General features: G+C 39.5%; 1 protein-coding gene across 1 annotated transcript in view; it reads right to left on the bottom strand.

Annotated features, from left to right (window-relative positions):
- Positions 1–22992, bottom strand: part of LMNB1 (lamin B1) — a 62092-nt gene that overhangs the window by 11093 nt on the left and 28007 nt on the right. The window contains exons 2-8 of the mRNA XM_054488436.2: positions 21117–21273; positions 20354–20479; positions 15605–15775; positions 14036–14161; positions 6784–7004; positions 4823–5048; positions 3072–3176 (exon numbers count right to left, since the gene is read on the bottom strand). Of these exons, the coding sequence (XP_054344411.1) occupies positions 3072–3176; positions 4823–5048; positions 6784–7004; positions 14036–14161; positions 15605–15775; positions 20354–20479; positions 21117–21273 (1132 nt within the window). The remainder of the gene's footprint in view (positions 1–3071; positions 3177–4822; positions 5049–6783; positions 7005–14035; positions 14162–15604; positions 15776–20353; positions 20480–21116; positions 21274–22992) is intronic.

Raw genomic sequence — 22992 nt, 5'->3', positions numbered from 1 at the left:
AGCATGTCAGTACACCCAGAACCCAGTTCTCCCACATGCCAATGACAGCAATGCGATGAGACTCAAACACTTGATTCTAAAAGTCTGAGAACTATGCCCCAGCTACAGAGTGCTATACATAGCTATGTGGCCAGGAGAACTCACAGAGCTTCTCAAGGCCTCAGCTTCCCCATCTGATAAGTGAAGATGATGATATATAAGGCCCTGAAGTAAAACTGCCTACACTCACATCCTAGTTCCTTTACACACCAGCTGACCCTGAGCAAGTTACCTTACTTTAGTCATCCATAAAACAGGGTAGAAATGGCACCTGTAACAGGTGCGATTATTGAAAAGAGCAAGTGATAACCCACATTCAGTGGCTGGCTAACTCAGTGAATGGTAGCCTCAGCATTTTATTACTCTGTGGGTTTTATGGGCCATCCTTCCATGTTAGAGCCTTCTGTGACTCCCTCTAATAATGTTCTCTGGCTGCCTACAGCAAGAACTAAAGAGACCTTCTGCAGCAGACAGCCTATCTAGAATAATCTTATGGAAACTGGTACGTCTCCAAACAGACAATGTCACAATACCCTAGAGTATCTGAGACTATGCTCCAAAAAGAATGCTGGAAATGGATATCACTTGCTGTTCAAGGGAAAATATAATTGCTATTGAAATAGGCCAAAGAAATAATTATATTTTCCTTCTCATGAGCATGAAATTCTTTTTATATATCTACTGGCAAAAGAGAATGAATAGAGTGAAGAACACCTGGCAGTCAGAAAGCCTAGGTTTGAATTCTGGGCAAATCACTACACCTCTAGGAAGCTCAATGCCTTTAGCTACAGGGATACTACTAGCCCTGATCTTTTAGAAAGATCATTTAAAAACAAATAGAAACAGAAAAGTTTGTAATCCATACATTGTTATACAATATAAAAGACTTTATGACTGCAAAAGGAAAGCTGAAGATGGCAAAGACAAGTATATTTCAAAATGGGGGCTGGGTGTAGTGGCTCCAGCCTGTAATCCCAGCACTTTGGGAGGACGAGGTGGGCAGATCACTTGAGCTAAGGAGTTTAAAACCAGCCTGGGCAACATGGTGAAATCCTGTCTCTATCAAAAAAAAAAAAGAAAGGGTGGGGGGTGGGGGTGGAAACAGGAAAAAAAATTTATGAATTACTGATTAGGAGAGAGCCCTTACTTTTTAGATGTTCCCCTGAAGCATCCAGATCTTTCATCAGCATTACAAATGGAAAGGGCACAAGATATTAACTGGGATTAAACTGAAAAAAAGAACTGAATCTGGTCCAACATTCAGACTACGTGGAATGTTAGTGTTTTCCTAATTGTAAGCACTATTTCTCACTAGCCTATATGTAATCACATAGTTGGTTTATGTTAATAATCATCATCATAAAATGTCAGTATCCTTGCTGGCTAATTTAACCTAAAACTAGTATGTCCTATAGCCATGTCATTCAATACGGCAGCAAAGTGTGGCTTGTTAGCACTTAAAATATGGCTAGTCTGAAATGAATGTGCTGTAAGGGTAAAATACACACTAGATTTTGAAGACTTAGCTAAATAAAAAAAAAGAATGTAAAAATATCTGACTTTTTAGACTGATTACATGTTAAAGCAATATTTTGGATATATTGGGTTTAATAAAATATAGTTCTAAAATTCATGTCTTTCTTTTTTACTTTATTTTAATGCGGCTATAAGAAAATTTAAAATTACACATGTGGTTCTCATATTTCTATTCTAGAGTTTTAAACTGATCTTTGCTTTTGCCTCTGCAATTTTACAGAAAGATCACTTATCACTACCATGTTCCAAAGAGCTGCTTATCACATTTAATGTCAGTTACTGAAGGGAAAAAAGTATCACATTATTTTATATGATAATTGAGTTCTCCACTAGACCTCTAGAATCCATGTATTTAGTCCCTGAGGTAGTATACCCAGTAGAAAAAGCACATGATTGGCATAAGGCTTCCATATTACTTCTGAGATAGAGAGCACACTCAATTCTGAATCCTCTGAACTAAAATGTCAGATTCTTTTTACCACATTATACAGCTTCCATAAGACATATAATAGGACTGAGCAATTTTTTCTCACTATAGTAATTACTAATGAAAAGAAAGGATATTGTAGTTAGGATAGCTGATCCTATTTTTACCCATTATTACCAAATTAGCATTTGATATTTTCACAAAGTGGCATCATGCTCTCTGAATATACCTTTTTAAAGAGAAGTCTGAGCCTTTGATCTTCAACAGTAAGGTTTGTATCAACATAAAATTATAAACACATTTAAAACATGCATTTAATATTTTTTAAGGAATATATAAAAGGAAAGAGACAGTCACCTCTACATTCTTTTGGGATGAAAAGACTTCTTTGAAATCTGTATCAAAGTTAACATATTTTATTGTTAGCTAAATCCACCTACTAAGTAAAAGCAAAAGAATCTTTTGTTTACTCCATGAAACATACTTCTCTAAAAAGTAAGCTAATAATATTTCAGCAACTATTAAAGATGTAGTATTTCAGAACATACCAATAGAGAGCCATTTAGAAATCAAGACATAGAATGCCAATTAGTGATAATTTACAAGGCTGCCTATAATTTAAGGACTTTTATTCAAAACCTAGGCTCCTACCCCAACCCCAAAGACAGCTAAGGGTGAAGTAGGGCCCGAACACCAAAATACTACCCAAATGATTCTGAAGCTCACCCAAGGCTAGAGATTGCTGTTTTAGGCATATGTTAATGCTAAATTCTTAACAGTTCTTTATGCCAAGCAGTGTCTCCTGAATGACACTGGGCTATAAGTATCAGTCAAGAGATAGCTTTTATATCTACTGGAATAGACAAGATAAAAATAATTCAAAGGTCAATTCTTCACTACTCTCAATAAGACAGAATTTTAAAAATCTTTTATAGCACTTGTAATGCCCTAATAATATAAAAAGTGCTTTAATGGCCATTTCTAAAATGCTTCTCTTTTAGCCAAAAAACTTTTTGAGTTACTTTGTTAGTTAACACAATGAAGTTAAATTATGACTAGATTGACTTACTGTAACAGTCTGGCCTGCCTTCAGCACATATCTTGAGGTATATTTATAACTGACTGATGTGTCTCCAATTTTTCTGATCATCTCCCAGCCTCCCATTGGTTGATCCTACACACAGAAAGGAGGGTGGGGGGGTGTTACTTCAAAGATACAGAAAGTTGTGGAATAATCAAATAAATTAATCCATACAGGCAGTTAAACTAAGACCGCTTTATGGCCATCTTCCCACATTTCAGGTTTTCCTACTATAAAAAGAAAACACGATTTTGTCATTTTGTCAAACAGTGACTTCAACAATGAGTTAATTAGTAAGGTACTTAACTTTAAAGAGGACAGAACTGGAAGAATAAGGTATGAACCAAATTAAACAGTCAAATTCACTGGTAGATAAGGTGGGTCTTTCAAATTTACAACACTATCTAGCTGTCATAATCACAATTTTAAAATCAAGTATTGGATTACTTCAAGCTTTTAAAATAGACACATAAGCTTAGAAACAGAAGAAAATCTGTCATTTTCCTTCTGCATCTGTCCCACTTCTGCCCACATTCAGCTCTCATACATGAAAGCATAAGGGGCTCAAAAAAAGGGTCAATGGGGCTGGGCATGGTGGCCCATGCCTGTAATCCAGCACTTTAGGAGGCCAAGGTGGGTGGATCACCTGAGGTTAGGAGATGGAGACCAGCCTGGCCAACATGGTGAAACCCTGCGTAAAAATGCAAAAATCAGCAGCCGTGCTTGCGTGCACCCGTAATCCCAGCTACTCAGGAGGCTGAGGCAGGAGAATCACTTGAACCCAAGAGATGGAGGAGCCAAGATCATGCCACTGCACTCTGACCTGGGCAACAGAGCAAGACTCAAAAAAAAAAAAAAAAAAGGCTACAAAGAAACCTCAGAGCCTATTCTCTTTAGTATTAAAACTGTTAGTGCTCATTAGTGCTCCTTCACTCATCCAAATTATGTATTCATCCACATGCAAGATAGTTTTAATAACTGTGGTGAGAAAAGACTAATTTTCAAAACTATTTTTGGCAGGCCCTGAACATATGTTTCAAGAAGTGACATCCATCCCATTGCCGCCTGCACGCTCCCAGACCATGCCTTCCTCTAGCATCATCTCACAACCCATCATGGCCTCCAGCTCCTTGATGCAGAGCTAGGGAAGGCCCACACTACAGAGCTCCCAAAAGCCCCAGCCCTAAATTTCAGAAATCTCTGCTATGAATACTTCATGTTTACTTTTAAACATATTTTAAAATAAGGCTTCATGCTATTTTTCATGTAAAGTATTAGCATTTGTTCATTCATTTATTTGCAGGGAAAAATATTCCCTTAATATCTGAGTCCAGGCTCTTATCTCCTTCTTTCAGTAAGCTTTTTATTAAGTTAATAACTGAAAGAATATCCACCATTTTCATCCAATTGCTCCAACTTCTTCACAAATTTGGCTAGGGCAGAGAATAATAATAACTCAGCCTCAGAACCACTGTGATAAAAGGAACATGCTTTTCAAAAAAGCCCTGGCCCTCTAAAGAAGGGTTAATGAAGCCAATCTTTAAACTACTAAGGGTACCTACCTCTTCCTCCTCCTATTTTAATTTTTATTTTATTTTATGAATTTAAGTAAAAAGGACATAAACCCTTATTCCATGAAGACTTAATGAATCCAAACAAAAACTAAGGAGCTATCACAATTGCAAGAGAACCTAGCAATCCACAGAGCCTTGCTAGAAAAAAAGGGTCCATTTTATTACCTGTTCAGAAGTGTTCTTCAAGCGGATAAATTTCCCATCAACATCAATTTCTTCGATGCAAACATTTCCAGTGGCTGAGGCGGAATGAGAGATGCTAACACTACTACTCGCCTCTGATTCTTCCACATCAACCCTCTTCCGTTTTCCTCTAGTTGTACGTACACTACGACTTGAGGATGCTCGGGATACTGTCACACGGGAAGAAGGGCTTGGAGACAGCTTCAATCTATGTGGGAAAAATAAAACAATTCATTTTTAAAACACATATGCCCTTCTCGCCTTAAAAAAAAAAAAACAAGGGCTGGGCACAGAGGCTCATGCCTGTAACCCAACAGCACTTTGGGAGGCCAAGGCAGGTGGATTGCTTGAGGTCAGGAGTTCAAGATCAGCCTGACCAACACAGTGAAATCCCGTCTCTACTAAAGATACAAAAATTAGCCAGGCGTGGTGGTGGGCACCTGTAATACTAGCTACTCGGGAGGCTAAGGCAGGAGAATGGCTTGAACCCGGGAGGCAGAGGCTGCAGTGAGCCGAGATCACACCACTGCACTCTAGCCTGGGTGACAGAGTGAAAACCTGTCTCAAAATAATAATAATAATAATAATAATAATAATAATAATAATATCCCACCCATGCATTTCTAAAGCAAAATATTACTTACAATCTGTTAGCCAAAGCCAAAGTTTACCTTAACTAATGTAAGCTTCTTCATAAGGTGCCCATCGTCAATTTTCTTTTTAAAAAAATAACAATCTGAATGTTTTCTCTAGGGATAGAAGTAATATAACCATAATGCAAGAAGTCTGGTAGGTAGAAAGTCATCTGATCTACCACCACCCACCACAGCCACTGTTATAGTTGGTGTACTTTTTTCTCTTTTCGTACCTGTACTTTCTTATGATCATAATGGATATAATATTAAAATTATCTGGCTTTTTATCCTAAATCAGCCACTTTCCTTTTGGAACTCTTTTTTTCTTTTTCTTTTTTTTGTGAGACAGAGTTTCACTCGTCACCCAGGCTGGAGGGCAATGACACAATCTTGGCTCACTGCACACTCCACCTCCCAGGTTCAAGCAATTCTGTCTCAGCCTCCCAAGTAGCTAGGATTACAGGCGCCTGCCACCATGCCCAGCTAATTTTTGTATTTTTAGTAGAGAGGGAGTTTCACCATGTTGACCAGGCTGGTCTTGAACTCCTGACCTCATGTGATCCGTCTGCCTTGGCCTCCCAAAATGCTGGGATTACAGGCATGAGCCACCACACCTGGCCCTTTTGGAACTCTTTTCTGAGAACAGGTGTCAAAAAGATTTATACATTGGCCAGATTTAAAATATATATAAAGCCAGCCAGGCGTGGTGGCTCACACCTGTAATCCTAGCACTTTGGGAGGCTGAGGCGGGTGGATCACTTGCAGTCAGGAGTTCGAGACCAGCCTGGCCAACATGGTGAAACCTCGTCTCTACTAAAAACAAAATTAGCTGGGTGTGGTGACACGTGCCTGTAATCCCAGTTACTCAGGAGGCTGAGGTTGGGAAATCACTTGAAACCAGGAGGTGAAGGTTGTAGTGAGCCGAGAATCACACCACTGCACTCTAGCCTGGGCAACAGGGTGAGACTCAAAAATAAATAAATAAATAAATAATATGTAAAGTCTCTTTCAGCCAATTTGGCATTTTACAATATATTAAATCACCAAAACACTTAAAATCTCAAAGGAACTAATCCATCCTGATGCAGTTCAGCATTTAGTAATAATAATAAATAAACTAAGAGTACTTGAGCAACATTTTCTGTGTTGAGGTAGAAATATGATCTATTACTACCTCTATACCTAGGTGTTAAAAGAAATGACCAAGAAAATAAAGTTCTTTTAAAAATGCTATTTATTTTTATTTCAATAAAAAGGGTGACGGGCAAAAAGTGGACCATAAGGTAGGGTGACCCTTAAGTTCCTTACCTCTCTTCTTCACCTTCTAAGAGTTTCCTGTAAGCACTGATTTCCATGTCCAGGGCTAACTTTACATCAAGAAGCTGTTCATAGTCATTCAGCTGTTGCTGCATTTGATCCCTTATTTCCGCCATCTCTCTCTCTTTGTCTGTCAGCATGCGACGAGAGTTGTCTTTTTCTTTAGCAAGCAAGTCCTCTAATTCTTGGATCCTTTCCAAACATGCTCTAGACTTAAGATGCAAGGAAACATATTTACTTTCTAGGAACATTCCAACATTAGCACCAGGCAGCTATTTTAAATCATTTCCTAGACTGGAAAACAAGTACAACCCTATGGAATCTCTAACTCACTAGAATTCAAGAGATTTTAAGAAATTAAAACCCAAAATTCCTCAAATACAAAACACAGACCTCAGGATAGTTTTGGCTGATAAAAGAATAAAAGACATATTCCACAAATGTAAGTTCTGTAAATATACATATAATTTTTCTGTACTTAGCCAAAAAAAATGTTAAGCTGTGGTTTCGGTAAAAGTCAAGTCTGGCTCCCTCACAAAGCCTTTACTTCCAAAAGTATAAATTAAATAAAGAACTTAAAAAGATAAAAACACTGGCCCGGCGTGGTGGCTCACGCCTGTAATCCCAGCACTTTGGGAGGCCGAAGCAGGCGGATCACCTGAGGTCAGGAGTTCGAGACCAGCCTGACTAACATGGCGAAACCCCATCTCTACTAAAAATACAAAAAAAATTAGCCGGGTGTAGTGGTGGGCGCCTGTAATCCCAGCTACTTGGGAGGCTGAGGCAGGACAATCACTTGAACCCTGGAGGCAGAGGTTGCAGTGAGCCGAGATCACGCCACTGCACTCCAACATGGGCAACAGAGCGAGACTCTGTCTCAAAAAAAAAAAAAAAAAAAGATATAAACACTGACTGACAAAATAAACCTAAGAGTGGGTAAAAGTATGTTTTAGCAGACTGCTGAGGAATATTCAGAAACCAAGGAAAAGGGACTCTGGTTACTATGTGGAAGGCACTACCTAGTGTCCCTTTAGGATTGCTGGGCTATCTCATATTCAATTAGCACACAAAGGACATACAATATAGGGTGATTTGTAAAGTATTACTGTGAATATAGAAGCTGTATATTTGGCATAAAAAAATTAAAAATCACACATCCTACACCAGAAAGTTCATCTTAGAAACCTTGTGGCTCGCTGGGTAATTATTTTTCTGTGTTTCTCCATGACAGAATTCATCTCAGTAGCCTCAGAAAGTGACAACTCAAAAAGACTGATGGATAGCTTAGGCCCTCAGAATCACAAGTACCTGCAACAGAGCAGGAGAGAAAGGGCATCTAATGTGCAAAAACTAAATCTTGAAGGCTAGAGATAAAAAGGAACTACCAAATACACAAAAACTGTACTATTGCTGGTAAATTTACTTTTCACAGCAGTACAGGTTCAAAATTTTGAAACTGCTTTAACATACACTGGGGCTGAACACGTAAGTAAATGGATGATAAAAACCAGGTTTCTCACTCTCAGAGAGAAAAGATACAGGTATGTCAGAAAGGAAGCCAAAAATGAATGCTGTCGTACTAGATTCAAGTCAGAGACACCTGTATGAATTCATGTTTATCTTAATACAAATGATTAGACAAAAAAAGTTATAAGTATGTGCGTACACATGGATTAGCATACATAAAATGTTACCCACTTTCATCGGTGAGAGGGCCAAGAAGCAGTGACACCCAGTACCAGTGAGCACACTCAGTGCCCAGATCTTAATTTCTATATACCATTCTCCAATAACAAGAACCAGGGCTCCTTGGAGAATGGATAATTCTAGGACTGGGGCAGGGAAAATGCAAGATGAGCCTAGAGCATGTTATAGTACCAGAAAGCAACAAAGTGCTCAAAAAACAATGGGACACAGTGGCCAACCTGACAGAACTCCCAATGGCCAGAGATGAAACAATCTAAGCCAAAAAAGTAAATACTGCAGTATTAGCTTACAACCCAAAGTACAAAGTAAATGCCCATGGTCCATATGGACACAAACAAACAAACAAACAAACGAGGAATGGATAAATCTTTACAGAAGAATGCCATTTAATAAATGTAGATCTCCCTCCAGAATGTGCGCTTAAGTCCTGCCCTGCCCTTCACCTTTGAGGGTAGGTTGGACTTAGTGAGCTGTATTCCATGAACAGTGTATGGGAACAGAAAAATAGTAGCGCTGTTGACAGTGGAGAAACCTGACAAACACTATCTTAAACCAAACACCACCAGTGATGTCATGTGGTTATCACATACGTGCAATCCCTGATACAATGTGACAAAACGGGCACTTAAAACCCAAAACCCAGTCTAATCATGTGAAAAGCACCGGACAAATCCAAATTGGGGGACAGTCTACAGGATACCTGGACAATCTTACTCAAGACTCAAGCTCATAAAAAACAAGGAAAGCCCAAGAAATTGTCACAGACCAGGGGAGGCATGTGGCACCTGGAACAGAAAGAGGATAACAGAAACACTGGTGAAATCCAAATAGTCTGGAGACGAGTTCACAGTAATATACCAATGTCAGTTTCTTAGTTTTGACAAATATACTATGGTAACATAAGATGCTAACAACAGGGGCAAATGGGTGACAGGAAAACAAGAACTGTCTGTAGTACTTTGCCAATCTTTCCGTAAATCTAAAATTATGCCAAAGTAACAAGGTTATTTAAAAAATAATCAAGAGTCACTGTAAACCTGTTTGGGGGCAGAGGGGGTGCCTGGTTCACATGCACACAAAAAAATATATTTTTAAAGAAAAAAAATTGACCAATCAATTAATTAAATTCCAGAGTAGTATATGACTTGACATTCTATTTAGACAGGCACTCCTCTTAAGATGGATATTACAAAGGTAGTCTCTGAACCTCAGAGAACTTGCATTTAACTGCGTTTGCAAAAATCATGCTATAAATGGAGAAATCCATTTCCCCACTACCATGTTCCTTGTATTTTCTTTTTCTCCAAAAGAAAAAAAAAAGTCATGTAAGTTCAAAATGCCTCCCTTTATTTCATATATCAGAGGTAGAAGATATATTGGAATGGGCAAAAAGGTAGAATCTAAAGGAGAGTTGATGAGATATAAACTACCCAAGATTCACAGATAACCTGAGCCGAGATTTATAAACCCAATGATGTCTCTCTGTTTTGACTGCCTTTGATGTTGTAGAGCTCTTTAAGAGGGAAAAATCAAAATCTAGGTATAAAAGTTTTAAAGTTACTCTGAATCATTCTGTATTTTAAATAGAAATATTTAAATTCTATTTTCAGTAGCTGCACTTATACCCGTGTAGTGAAATATAAGGAACACAGTATGAGAAGTTAGACCTAGATTCTCCTTTCTAATTCTGCCATTAACTACCTATGGGGCTATAAGCAAGCTGTAACTAACCTCACTAAACCAGTTTCCACATAAGGAAAATGAAGAGCTCTATCTATCTAGATTATCTCAGATCTTGCCACTAACCCTAAATTTTATGACTTCTGATTATCTTGGGGTTTTCAAATTTTTTATAGTATGTAATGTAATTGTACTGGTTTATTAAGGTCTAGCTGCAACCAAAGTCTCCAGAATCTGGGTGTTAGAAAAACAAAAGTTAGAGGTGTTTTTAAGTACCATACTGTACTCTTCTCTAAGGCAAGCAGACTCTAACCAACCAATTCATTTGGTCCCAAGTCAAAAATCTAGAGATGCTATAAGCAATGTAAAATTTCTAATTCCAAAACATAACACTGCTACCATCTATATATTATTTAAATATATCTTGTAAAACCAGTATTTTAAAAGCCATGTCAATTTTAAGTAAAATTTTAAAAGTACTTCACTAACCTGAGTTATTTAACCAAAAGGAAATTCTTATGGCCTAATAGGCAGCATGATGAAACTGATATGACTCAGCAACAAACACCATTAAGACAAACAATAGGAAAATATTCAAAAAGATAAAATTTTTATTTTTGATGATTTTTTCTAAGGCTAAGATTTATCAACTAATAAAAATATTCCTCAAAATATACTGTTTACCATAAAGTCTGTTACCAATAATGAACAGAGGAAAGATTCACCCCCAGACAGAGAAATTAAAAACTATTTTGGCTAAAGGGATTGCTCGTCTCCTATCTGCTAAGGAGTTAGCTCCTGGAAACCCCCAGTGCACTGCCTAACATTACTTAAAAACCACTAAGCTAAGGTTAACAAAAAAAAACTTGCAGCCAGGCACAGTGGCTTACACCTGTAATCCCAGCATTTAAGGCAGCAGCTCACGCCTGTAATCCCTTCCATTTTGGGAGGCCAAGGTGGGCAGAGTACCTGAAGTCAGGAATTTGAAACCAACCTGGCTAACATGGTGCACCCCGTTTCTACTAAAAATACAAAGAATTAGCTGGGCTTGGTGGCACACGCCTGTAATCCCAGCTACTCAGGAGGCTGAGGCAGGAGAATCACTTGAACATGGGAAGCAGAAGTTGCAGTGAGCTGAGATCGTGCCATTGCACTCCAGCTTGGGCAACAAAAGCAAAATTCTGTCTCAAAAACAACAAAAAAAACAACTTGTAAAAATGGGAATTCAATTAACTGGCAAACAGGGAAACAGCCTTGAACCTAGGTCAGAACACTAGCTAGGAAACAGCCTTGAAACTAGGTCAGAATAGCTATTAAGTTTCAGAGCCCACTACTACTTATTAATAACAGTCTCCTCATCCAAAGCACAGTGAAGATCAACGTCAAGAGAAGATCTGTACTAAGTAAATCAAATGGATTAGGCAGCAGCCAAAAAAATAATAATACAGTAGGAAAAAATAAAATTGAGGGATAGACAGTAACTAGTAGACAACTTACTATTAGTAAATGGAAAAGAGTAGTAAATGCCAACTTAGTACAAGAACAGAGAGGCCCATTTTTGGAAAAGTACCTGTTAAGACAGTGATATAGGCTGGCTGCAGTGGCTCACGCCTATAATCCCAACACTTTGGGAGGCCGAGGAGGGTGGATCACCTGAGGTCAGGAGTTCAAGACCGGCCTGACCAACATGGAGAAATCCTGTCTCTACTAAAAATACAAAATTAGCAGGGTGTGGTGGTGCATGCCGGTAATCCCAGCTACTAGGGAGGCTAAGGCAGGGGAATTGCTTAAACCTGGGAGGCGGAGGTTGCAGTGAGCCGAGATTGCACCATTGCACTACAGCCTGGGCTACAACAGCGAAATTCTGTCTCCAAAAAAAAAAAAAACAAAAAACAAAAAACAAAGACAGTGATACAGTCTGTGTGTTTGTGTTCCCATAAATTTCATGTTTAAATCCTAACTCTCAAGGTGATGCTATTAAGAGGTAGGGCCTTTGAGTGGTAATTAGATCATGAGAGGAAAGCCCTAGTGACTGGGATTCATGCCCTTATAATATAGGGCCAAGGGTGCTCATTCACCCTTCAACCATGTGAGGACACAGCAAGAAGGCACCGTCTATAAATCAGGGAACAGCCCTCACCAGGCAGATATCCAAACTGCCAGTGCCTCGATCTTGGACTTCCCAGCCTCCAAAACTGTGAGAAATAATTTCTGACATATCTATTGTTTATAAGCTACCAAGTCAATAGTAGTTTGTTACAGCAGCCCAAAAGGACTAAGACAGATGGTGCAATGGAAAAAAAGATTATCTGTTAAATTTCTAAAAGTAAATCTTCTTTGAAGAGAATGAGGTATAAAAGGAAAAACTGGGAACCAGTAGAGAAACCCATTTATCAGTCTGCAGCCTCTGGGCACGTCATTAAACTCACCTAGATCTGTGGTTATATGGAATGAACTCAGAGGTGCTTGCAGCTCTGCTATTAAATGAAAATCTTCAAAACGCTATCAGCACAAAATAGGTTTAAAATAATTTAAAAATTTGTGACATAAGTAACAAAGCACATGATAGGCAATGTAAAAGCCCCTGTGTTAACTAAATTATTTTATATCACCCCATTTTATGGGACTCATTTTCTGCTTTATTTCTAAGTTCCTGCAACAGAGGTCATCAGTTTTATAATTAGAAAAATATTTTACTAAAAATGGTAAAAAGAAAAAGGAAGGAAGAAAAGCCTAATCAAGAGTAAAATAGGCTGGGCGCGGTGGCTCACACCTGTAATCCCAGCACTTTGGGAAGCCAAGGCGGGAGGATCATGAGGTCAGGAGATCGAGACCATCCTGGCTAACACAGTGAAACCCCATCCCTACTAAAAATACAAAAATTAGCTGGGCATGGTGGCACGCGCCTGTAGTCCCAGCTACTTGGGAGGCTGAGGCAGGAGAATGGCGTGAACCCGGGAGGCGGAGCTCACAGTGAGCCGAGATCGTACCACTGCACTCCAGCCTGGGCAACAGAGCAACACTCCATCTCAAAAAAAAGAGTAAAATAAAGTTTATTCTCATGTGGAAAATTCAAAACAAGATTTCCTCCCTTGAGGAAAATAGAAGCTGAAGTTATTTCCAAAATAATTAAGGTGACGAGTTAATTGCTGAATCATTCTGAATGCAGTATATGGAGTATATGTACTTTGTGTCCACACTGACATCACCCCAGGCTAAAACTGATCTGAAGTCGTGTCCATGCCTGCTTAAGCGGCACCTGAAGCACACCATCACACTCTGATAGGCAGCCGGTCAACACAGCCGGCAATAATGCCATTTGTCACTTAGGGGTACCAACGAATGAATGAGTCACTAAATTCTTATCGGAATATGCAAATTAAAGCTACTTTCCTGGATCCTAATTATTATATACTTTAAGCACTAAAGAATTTGTCTAGAAACACAAAGCATTTACCACCCACAAAGAATTTTTGCATGTTTTTCTTCATTTTGGTTTTCAAATGATATAAAAAAGGAATGTGTTGAGAATAACTCTGTAGAGATGAAGCTGTTAGACAGGTCAGAAGATCTGGGTCCTAGGATAAGTACAGTGAATAAACTAGCAGCCTCCTTCCTCAAGGGCAGGTCCCTTAGCTCTGTGTAATCTACTAATTAGGAACAACAGTATCTGCTCAAAGGATGTTTACGCAATGCAAAATGAACGAATCTAGAAAATACTGTGAAGATGAAAGCGCAGGATGACACCATCCTCTGTAACAGAGGGAGGAGTGACATCAGCCCGAGCAAACCAGGTAGGTGCCCATGGTGAAGGTAGCCTTCAAGTCTAACTTCTTACAGAAAGATGATTATTTACCTCTTTCTGTAGATTAGAAAGCTGGGATGAAAGGCTCTCAATTCTCATGCGGCTTTCCATCAGTTCTTCCCTGGCACTGTTGACAGTAGAAGTATTCATCTCTGATGACAGTCTGGCATTCTCAAGCTAAAAGAAGAAGCAAAGCATAGTCAGTCTTATCTAGAACTGAAACAAATAAGGAAGCATGATTCACCTCAAGGCATTTCAAACCTAAGTCCTGCTGGTAACTGGTCGATGAAACACAGGAAAAGCATCATGAAGTTTGCTGATACGGTGTGAATGATGGTAATTCTGTGTGACTTTTAGAGTTACTTCCTAAATAATGAACTTTAAGAATGCTAATATACCTAGGCCTTTACCCAAAGCTTATTAGTTCAATATTTCATCTATTAAACCTTTAATGTCTAAGATAACACTGATAATAAGGAGACTGGGCAATAGCAACTTGACTGTGGTGGTGTCTGTAAGAAAAGAAACATCACATAGCCCTAACCCACCAAATCCAATACAGAATGTAAACCAACAAGCAGAAAATACTAGTTTATAGACTCGTTCAAACCGGATAGAAATACTTCCTTTCAGAAGCAAAAAAAAAAAAAAAAAAAAAAAAAATAGCTCCTTGAGTAAAATACAAATCCCGTAACACTATTGCGTATGTGTGTCTCAAGCACATGCTCCTGTGTCTCCTCCCTGGCTCCCTGTGAGGCCACAGTCTGTGACTCATCCTTACTTTAGCTCTTCCACTGTCTAGCTCAATGTGTGATACTGGATAAATGTTATACAACTGAAGTTACTGCTTATAATAAGATCTTTCACTTTCACTAACTGCTACTTCATACAATAGATAAAAAGCAACATGAACAGTTTAAGGCCATGCAATGAAAATTTTCAATAACTCTGTGACTCTAATATTCTAAGTCAACCACAAAAAACTCTTTTTAATCAAATCATGTAACATTTAAAACATGAAGCAAAATCATTTACCAGGGCAAGCCTATACTAGTTGGTGATTTTTATGAATTCTTGTATGGTCAGCTAATATAAGTGGGAAGTTTCTACAATATTTTTTTAAGTGAATAATAGTGACAGAAGAAGAAATAGCAAAGACTTTCCATTTGGCCCTTATGCAAAAAAGCCCGAAGTGTGGTAGTCACAATCTATGCACAATGATGACATGAAAGTGAGATCTAATGCAGTCTGACATTCATTCACTACTAAATGGATGTTTATGTAGGACAGCATGATCAGTACTTGTTATTGGAAGAAAGTTATTTCACATGGCTTGTGTTCAACTACTATGGGATAATATGAATGATCAATGGGACAAAAAGACAAAACCTAACCTCTAATAAAATTGCAACAACCCTACATTCTTCTAGTAATTTTTAATAACATTTAGTTTATAGAAAACTGCACTTTTTTGAAAAAATCAATTTTCTATATATTTCATGGAGACTAGGGGAATCATTTTTAAAAACTAGAACAAAATAAACATAAAGCCATGTTCATCATGGGAACTGTGAAGTAATGATTTTAAGTGTTCAAAAGAATCTTCTGAAGAGAGCTCACTTTGGCATGGTAAGTCTGCTCCAGCTCTTCCTTATACAGCCTCACTTGGGCATCATGTTGCTCTCTCATCTCATGAAGGGCTTGCGCCAGCTTGTACTCATACTCAATTTGACGCCCAGAATCCACCTCTACCAAGCGCGTTTCATGCTTCCTTCTGGTCTCATTAATCTCCTGGGGGAAAAAAGAAACAAAAAACATAAAGCCAAGTTACTTACTATGGCTGCACTGGTACACACCTGAGTGACATCACAGCCATCTGAAGTTTTACACACGAACCTCCTCCTAATTTGTCCTCAGGCAGTCATGTGAATAAACACTTTTTGCCTCTTAGTTTTCAGTTGAGAAGGTTTCTGAAATGCAACTAATGACATAAGTGGTAGCATCTCAAGCCTTAGGAACTTTCTATTCCTTTTCAGGAGCATAGCTATTTATTTTTCTGAAGCCAAGGAAAGGCCTGGATGGCCTACTAAAACTACCATGCAATTGAGGATTTATACACAGTATACTATACTAAACACTAAGCAAAAATTATTTTTCTGAATTGTTTCACTGATAATCTTAAGAACATCTCTGAAAAAACAGCACATGGAAAGTTAAACTTAACAGTCGTGATAAATTCAAGTAAAGATTTATGTGAAATGAAACTATTTTCTTTTTTGAGATAGAGTATCACTCTGTCGCCCAGGCTCGTGTGCAGTGGCATGATCTCAGCTCACTGCAACCTCTGCCTCCCGGGTTCAAGCAATTCTCCTGCCTCAGCTTCCCTAGTAACTGGGATTACAGGCACATACCACCGTGCCCAGCTAATTTTTGTATTTTTAGTAGACATGAGATTTCCCCATGTTGGCCAGACTGGTCTCAAACTCCTGACCTCAGGTGATCCATCTGCCTCAGCCTCTCAAAGTGCTGGGATTACAGGTGTGAGCCACCGTGCCCAGCCATAAAACTATTTTCTCAGACATAATAATAGGCAGCACAAGCTAATTTACATGACTTCTTTAAAAGCCAGTATTAAGCTATCATTATCAAGTGACACAGGATCTTATTAACAATATTAGTTGACTAAATCAAATATATATGAAAAATTTACCATTGAAGAACAGAAGTAGTTGTCATGATCCTTTACTCGGTTTTAAGGAAGTGTCTAAATAAAATTAGAATGGAAGGCTGGGCACAGTGGCTCACGCCTGTAATCCTAGCACTTTGTGAGGCCAACGCGATCAGACCACCTAAGGTCAGGAGTTCAAGACCAGCCTGGCCAATATGGTAAAACCCTGTCTCTTCTAAAATACAAAAATTAGCCAGGCATGATGGAGGGTGCCTGTAATCCCAGCTACTCGGGAGGCTGAGATGGGAGAATCGCTTGAACCCGGGAGACGGTGGTTGCAGTGAGCCAAGATCGCACCACTGCACTCCAGCCTGGGCAGCTGAGCTAGACTCTGTCTCAAAAAAAATAATAATAATTAGAATGGTAATATCTGAAGAAGCCACAAGAGGGAAGTATAACCCACCAGTTGCTGTTTGTGTACATTAGCACATGTATTTTCCTGTGCATTTCTTCATCTTTCTCTTAACTACTACACAGGAGCGTGCACTTGACAAAATCAGAAAAATCAGAAAAATCAGGAGGGTTCTGCTATCACCTTCCCAGAGATCACATCTATTTCATGAAGCCAATAATACCTAAATCATGAAAACACTGAAGAGAGCGACTGCTAATGGTTTGCTCTTTGTCTACCTCCTCCTTCCTCTTTCGTCTTTCTCCTTCCTTCTTTCCCCCAACTGTTCATAATAAGGAAGTTAGATATTATTACTGAATATATAACATGAATGTAAAAAAAAAAGTTAAGGCCAGCGTAGTGGCTCACACCTGTAATCCCAGCACTTTGGGAGGCTGAGGCGAGTGGATCACCTGAGGCCAGGAGTTTTAGACCAGCCTGGCCAACATGGTGTTACTTAGTAAAAAATAAAGAAAAAAAAAGTTAGCCAGTTGTGAGGGTGTGCACCTGTAATCCCAGCTACTTGTGAGGCTGAGGCACAAGAATCGCTTGAATCCAGGAGGCATAGGTTGCAGTGAGCCAAGACCGTTCCACTGCACACCAGCCTGGGCGACAGAGTGAGACCCTGTCTCAAAAAAAAATTTTTTTTAAGTAAAAAAGGCCAGGTGCAGTGGCTCACAACTATAATCCCAGCACTTTGGGAGGCCGAGGCAGGTGGAGCACTTGAGTTCAGGAGTTCAAGACCAGCCTGGCCAACGTGGTCAAACCCTGTCTCTACTAAAAATACAAAACTCAGCCGGGCATGGTGGCGCATGCCTGTAGACCCAGCTACTCCAGAGGCTGAAGCAGGAGAATCGCTTGAACCCAGGAGGTGGAGGTTGCAGTGAGCCAAGATCATACCACTGCACTCCAGCCTGGGCAAGAGAGCAGGACTCTGTCTCCAAAAACAGTAAAAAAAAAAAAAAAAAAAACTGAAGAAGACAATCTTTTTTTTTTTTTTTTAATTATACTTTAAGTTTTAGGGTACATGTGCGCTGAAGAGGACTATCTTAACATCCATTCTCAAAAAAGCAAAAGCCAAAAATTAAAAGATGCTACGGACTCTAAAAATATTAAATTACTTTTTACTGATGCTATTTTTTATATAGAACCAGTGATCTTACAAAGAAAAAAAACCCTACTCCTGGTTGTCTACACACAACATCAGAAATAAGTAATGATAAATCACAATTTTTACAAAACAAAACAAAAACGTAAGTCAACCTCATATAAAAATATCTGCTTTAACAAAGCAACACTTAGTAACAATTATATGACAGCACTCGCTACAGTATCCAAAGAGTTTTTACACACAGTATTCCACTTTGATCCTCACCACTCATTGAAGAAAAAAAGAGCAGTATCAGTATTTCATTTTAAATAAGAAACTGACACTAAGAGTTGTCCAAGGTCTGACTGCTTGTCTGGTGCACCTTGCACTAATATCTATTTTGTTTAAAGCCTGTAATCTAAAAAAAAATCAGATTTCTATTATTTTTCCTCCAACTAAAAAACTGGTTTGCTAACTGCTATAATGAATTCCTATTTTATTGTTAGTCACTGTTTTCAAAATTACACTGCTTCTAAAAACATTAAGCCTAGCACATTAACAGCATGTTCTCCCCCATGAGTTGATTTCAACCCTCTACAATTTTCATGAAATATACATTCCCCTTTCCTCAATTTTATTACTTCCTTTGTTTGACAACAGTTTTGCCCCTGCCCCTTGACCACAGCAGTTAAGGCTTATAAGTGATATTTTAAGATTTCCACATGAGTGAGCCGGGCACGGTGGCTCACGCCTGTAATTCCAGCACTTTGGGAGGCTGAGGCGGGCCGATCACAAGGTCAGGAAATCGAGACCATCCTGGCTAACACGGTGAAACCTCGTCTCTATTAAAAATACAAAAAATCAGCAGGGCGTGGTGGCACGCGCCTGTAGTCCCAGCTACTAGGGGGGCTAAGGCATGAGAGTAGCTTGAACCCGGGAGGCAGAGGTTGCAGTGAGCCAAGATCATGCCACTGCATTCCAGCCTGGGTGACAAAGCAGGACTCGTGTCTCAAAAAAAAAAAAATGTACACGCCTATAAATGCTGTGAGTAGCCGCATTTCCAGATGTGAGCCATAGGAGAAGGCAAAAGTGATGGTATGTAACCTCTGTGATTAGGTTATAGAAGACAATGTGGCTTCTGCTTTGGTAGCTGGTAGCATGTATTCATGTTCTCGTTGTGTTTCTTTCTCTCTCTCTCTCTTTCTCATCACTGGCCCTTAGCGGGGGCCATATCATGAGCAGCCCTATGAAGAAGACCATGAGGTGAAGAACTGACATGTCCTGCCCACAGCCCTGTGAATGAGCTCAGATGCCATTCTTCCAGCCCAGGTTAAAAGCTGTACTGCAACCTCATGGGACCCAGAAACAGAACCACCCAGTTTAGCAGCTCTGAATTCTGACCTTCAGGAACTGAGAAATTAATACAAGTCTGTGGTTTTAGGTTGATGAACTTTGGAAGTAATTCGTTAGGCAGGAATAGATAACTAATGCTTAAACATGTTGACAGTAATTAGCTGCTGTGACCAAGCCTTTATAAGTTAAGATGAAGTGAGGCCGGATGTGGTGGCTCACACCTGTAATCCCAGCACTTTGGGAGGCTGAGGTGGGCTGATCACAAGGTCAGGAGACCAAGACCACCCTGGCCAATATGGTGAAACCCCGTCTCTACTAAAAATACAAAAATTAGCTGGGCGTGGTGGCACACGCCTGTAGTTCCAGCTACTCGGGAGGCTGAGGCAGGAGAACTGCTTGAACCCAGGAGGCAGAGGTTGAAGTGAGCCAAGATCGCGCCACTGTACTCCAGCCTGGCGGCAGAGCAAGACTCCGTCTCAAAAAAAAAACAAAAAAACAAAAACAAAAAAACAAAAATAAGTAAGATGAAGTGAAATCATATCTGTTTACAGTAACAGCTTGAGTTCTCAAATGCGGTCTTTTAGGAACAGTAGCTTGAATAATCTACCTGCAAGCGGTCTTTTAGGAACAGTAGCTTGAATAATCTACCTGCAAAATTTCTCCCCATCCCCAAACCTTATTATTTCTTTGTCTGATACATTTTTGTGGCAAAGAAATCATAAATAAAATATAATTACATGTTTAGCTATGACAAAGTCATTCTAGAACTCCTCCATTCCTTTACAAAGTAAAATTATATATGGTTACCTCTTCATACATGTTTTTGCGAAACTCCAAGTCCTCAGTAAGGCTCTGACAACGATTCTCCAAATCCACTTTAAGTAAAGTTTCATCTGCTAACTGTTTTTTGGCTGCAGCTAAGGAGGCTTCCAACTATTACAAGGAAAAAGAATTGTGATAAAAATTACATGGCAATCATTTAATAATGAACTTAAGATATCTATGAATCAAATCAAATCAAGTGTTAAAATTCCTATACATTTATCAATGTATAATTACTTCATCTTAACATTTATCACAGAACTGGGTATTCATTTGCTGGTCCCACCCACAGAGTATCATACCAAATCACCAGTCAAATTGTTAATTGGCAACAGGGAATAGAACAGAGACGTATGACTCCCTCACATTTCAAAAATCAAACTAGTTATTTTAGCTAACCACTTTCATTTTTTCCTGTGTGGAGAGCAGCATTTTGGCATTTCTTTTCTTACTTATATCCTAACTAACAAAATAGGCTTTGAGAGCAGAGATAGAATGAGTGTGTGTACAACAGGGAAGAAGAAGGGAGCCACAAGATGTGGACAATCCAGATATAACGCCTGGGAGGTGATAATGGTTTGCATTTAGCTACCTCAAGACTTTTCTTCAAGTAAACCATCAGAAAAGAAATATATAAAATTTCAAAAATAAAATACATTTGAAAATCAATCAATCAAACAAACTATGGCTTAAGGCAGATGAGGCAATTAACCTGTCACATATGGCTCAAGAATAGGCTTGACCTTACCTGGGCAATCTGATCCTTCAGATCCTCCAAATCTCCCTCTAAACTTTTTTTGTCACCAAGTGCAGTAGCAAGAGCTGCATCTTTAGAATTCAGTGCTGCTTCATATTCTCGAAGCTTGATCTGGGCACCATTAAGATCAGATTCCTTCTTAGCATAGCTGGAATAGATTTAAAAAGCATAAGACATCAAACCATACTGATGACTTGAGGTCTTCTCCCTCTCTGCTGAAGGGACAAACAAAAGAAGTAGTTTAAATAAAGGCTCCCATCACCTATCAAAATTAGAGAAGCAATTCACAAGCATTGGATCTAGAGTTTTTGTTGGCTAACATTCTCTTTCAATGTCACATGATTACTAATGACTACGGGTTAAAGACGTCCATATAAAGACCAATGTACCAGAATCCTGCTTGTCCCTGAGTGAGACTGCCTGTCCCCCTTGCTCTATAAAGAGGCACACTAACACAGGATATTTTTGAAGAAATGAAAATTCTTTTTTTTAATATAACGCATATTATAAGCCAAAACGTACAGGAACTATAAGTCAGGATATCATGCTAAGCGCAGTGGCTTACATCTGTAATCACAACACTTTGAGAGGCCGATGTGGGAGGATCACTTGAGACCAGGAATTCAAGACCAACCTAGGCAACATAGCAAGACTCCGAATCTACAAAAAAAAATAAAAAAGAGCCGGGCACAGTGGCACACACCTGTAGTCCCAGCTACTCAGGAGGCTTAGGAGGGGACATCGCTTGAGCCCAGGAGGTTGAGGCTGTAGTGAACCATGACTGCACAACTGTACTGCAGCTGGGCAGTAGACCAAGACCCAGTCTCAGAAAAAAAGGAAAATCAAATTACACTAAATGAGAAGAAAATGTTATTTTAAAAAGTAATGTTATAACCCAATGCATGATACTGAAACTCCCCCGATATTAATAAGAACTAACTGACCCCAAGCTTGCAAGTACCTCCCATTTTGTTACATAGAGGTAACAATAAATAACGGCCTCCCTAATATTTTGCATAAAAATTATTTCAGTTTATACAACTAACTACCAAAAAACTGAGGTTCAGGGCCAGGTGCAGTGGCTCATGCCTGTAATCCCAGCACTTTGGAAGGCCAAGGCTGGCAGAATACTTGAGGTCAGGAGTTCGAGACCAGACTCGCCAACATGGTAAAACCTCGTCTTTACCAAAAAATACAAAACCTTAAGCCAGGCATGGTGGTGGTGCAATGCCTATAGTCCTACCTACTCGGGAGGCTCAGGCAGGAGAATCACTTGAACTCGGGAGGTGGAGGTTGCAGTGAGCCAAGATCGTGCCATTGCACTCCAGCCTGGGTGAGAGAGAGAGACCTTGTCTCAAAAAAACAAACACGCCGGGCGTGGTGGCTCATGCTTATAATCCCAGAACTTTGGGAGACCGAGGTGGACGGATCACCTGAGGTTCAGAGTTCAAGACCTGCCTGACCAACATGGAGAAACCCAGTCTCTACTAAAAATACAAAAAAATTATCCAGGCATGGTGGCGCATGCCTGTAACCCCAGCTACTCGGGGGGCTGAGGAAGGAGAATCACTTGAACCCAGGAGGGAGAGGTTGCAGTGAGCCAAGATTGTGCCATTGCACTCCAGCCTGGGCAACAAGACCGAAACTCCGTCTCAAAAACAACAAAAACAAAAAACAATCTGAGGTTCAAACTGAAGTTTCTTTTTCTCTAAATATCACTTTTTTTTTCACCTAGGCTGGAGTGCAGTGGGGCGATCTCGGCTCACCGCAACCTCTGCCTCCTGGGTTCAAGTGATTCTCATGCCTCAGCCTCCCAAGTAGCTGGGATTACAGGCATGCGGTACTAGGCCCGGCTAATTTTTTGTAT

The sequence above is a fragment of the Pongo pygmaeus genome, chromosome 4 (assembly GCF_028885625.2).
Source record: "Pongo pygmaeus isolate AG05252 chromosome 4, NHGRI_mPonPyg2-v2.0_pri, whole genome shotgun sequence".
In the NCBI taxonomy this organism is placed as follows: Eukaryota; Metazoa; Chordata; class Mammalia; order Primates; family Hominidae; genus Pongo; species Pongo pygmaeus.
This window is presented reverse-complemented; position numbering and strand designations above follow the sequence as displayed.